The sequence below is a fragment of the Plasmodium gaboni genome, assembly GCF_001602025.1.
Source record: "Plasmodium gaboni strain SY75 chromosome Unknown, whole genome shotgun sequence".
In the NCBI taxonomy this organism is placed as follows: domain Eukaryota; phylum Apicomplexa; class Aconoidasida; order Haemosporida; family Plasmodiidae; genus Plasmodium; species Plasmodium gaboni.
In genome coordinates this window covers 1-724 of record NW_017385549.1, presented here as the reverse complement: position 1 = coordinate 724, position 724 = coordinate 1, and the positions used below count along the sequence as shown (strand labels likewise).

Genomic DNA, 724 nt, shown 5'->3' with positions numbered 1-724 from the left:
AAAACATTTCTAAATATTTTTTCTAAATTTGTTTCAAGAAGTTTTGTCCATTTATTTTCCCAAATACTCGTTCCTTTTATCAAATCACCAATATCGGCAAAACTGTATTTCACAGCTCGACATAATTTATCATTATTATTTCTATAATTGTTTTTTAAATTTTCTCCTTCAAGTTTTGCGGCAATTACCCATTCAATTAATAACTGTTCATTAGATGTAACTTTTGAAACTGCATCATTTTCACAATCCTCTCCGTGAATGTTTCCAAAACATAAAACTTGTGTTCGAGGAGGAATACCTATTTTTTTGGCATAGTTATTACCTTTTTTCAATCCTGAAGTACTACTATTATGTTTTGCTTCTTCCCATATCCATTTTTTTTTATTTATATCTGAATTACTGCATGGTTTTCCACTACATCCTCTTTTTCCTTTTGAACTTTTAAAAACAGAATCCTCATATTTAATATTGGAAGAGTTTTTAACTATTTCAACATATTTATTATTAGATTTTTGCTTCAATGTTACTGTCCATTTAGAATTAAAATTGTTTCTTTTCGCACCGTACAATGATGGATCGGCACGATTACATACAGTAATATTATAGGCAATATTTTGATTATTTTGGTTATTTTGGTTATTAGGTCCAAGAGTAGAAGTCGACGACGACGCAGTGTTACTAGACGTGGCGGGTTGGATTTTTGCCAATTCTGCTACTCCCATAC

General features: G+C 30.4%; 1 protein-coding gene across 1 annotated transcript; it reads right to left on the bottom strand.

Annotated features, from left to right (window-relative positions):
- Positions 1-5: 5 nt before the first annotated feature.
- On the bottom strand, positions 6-724 carry PGSY75_0039800 (putative EMP1-like protein; the record flags this gene model as incomplete). Its single annotated transcript, XM_018783515.1, has 1 exon — positions 6-724. A coding segment is annotated over one exon (719 nt), but the record flags the coding sequence as incomplete, so codon positions are not given.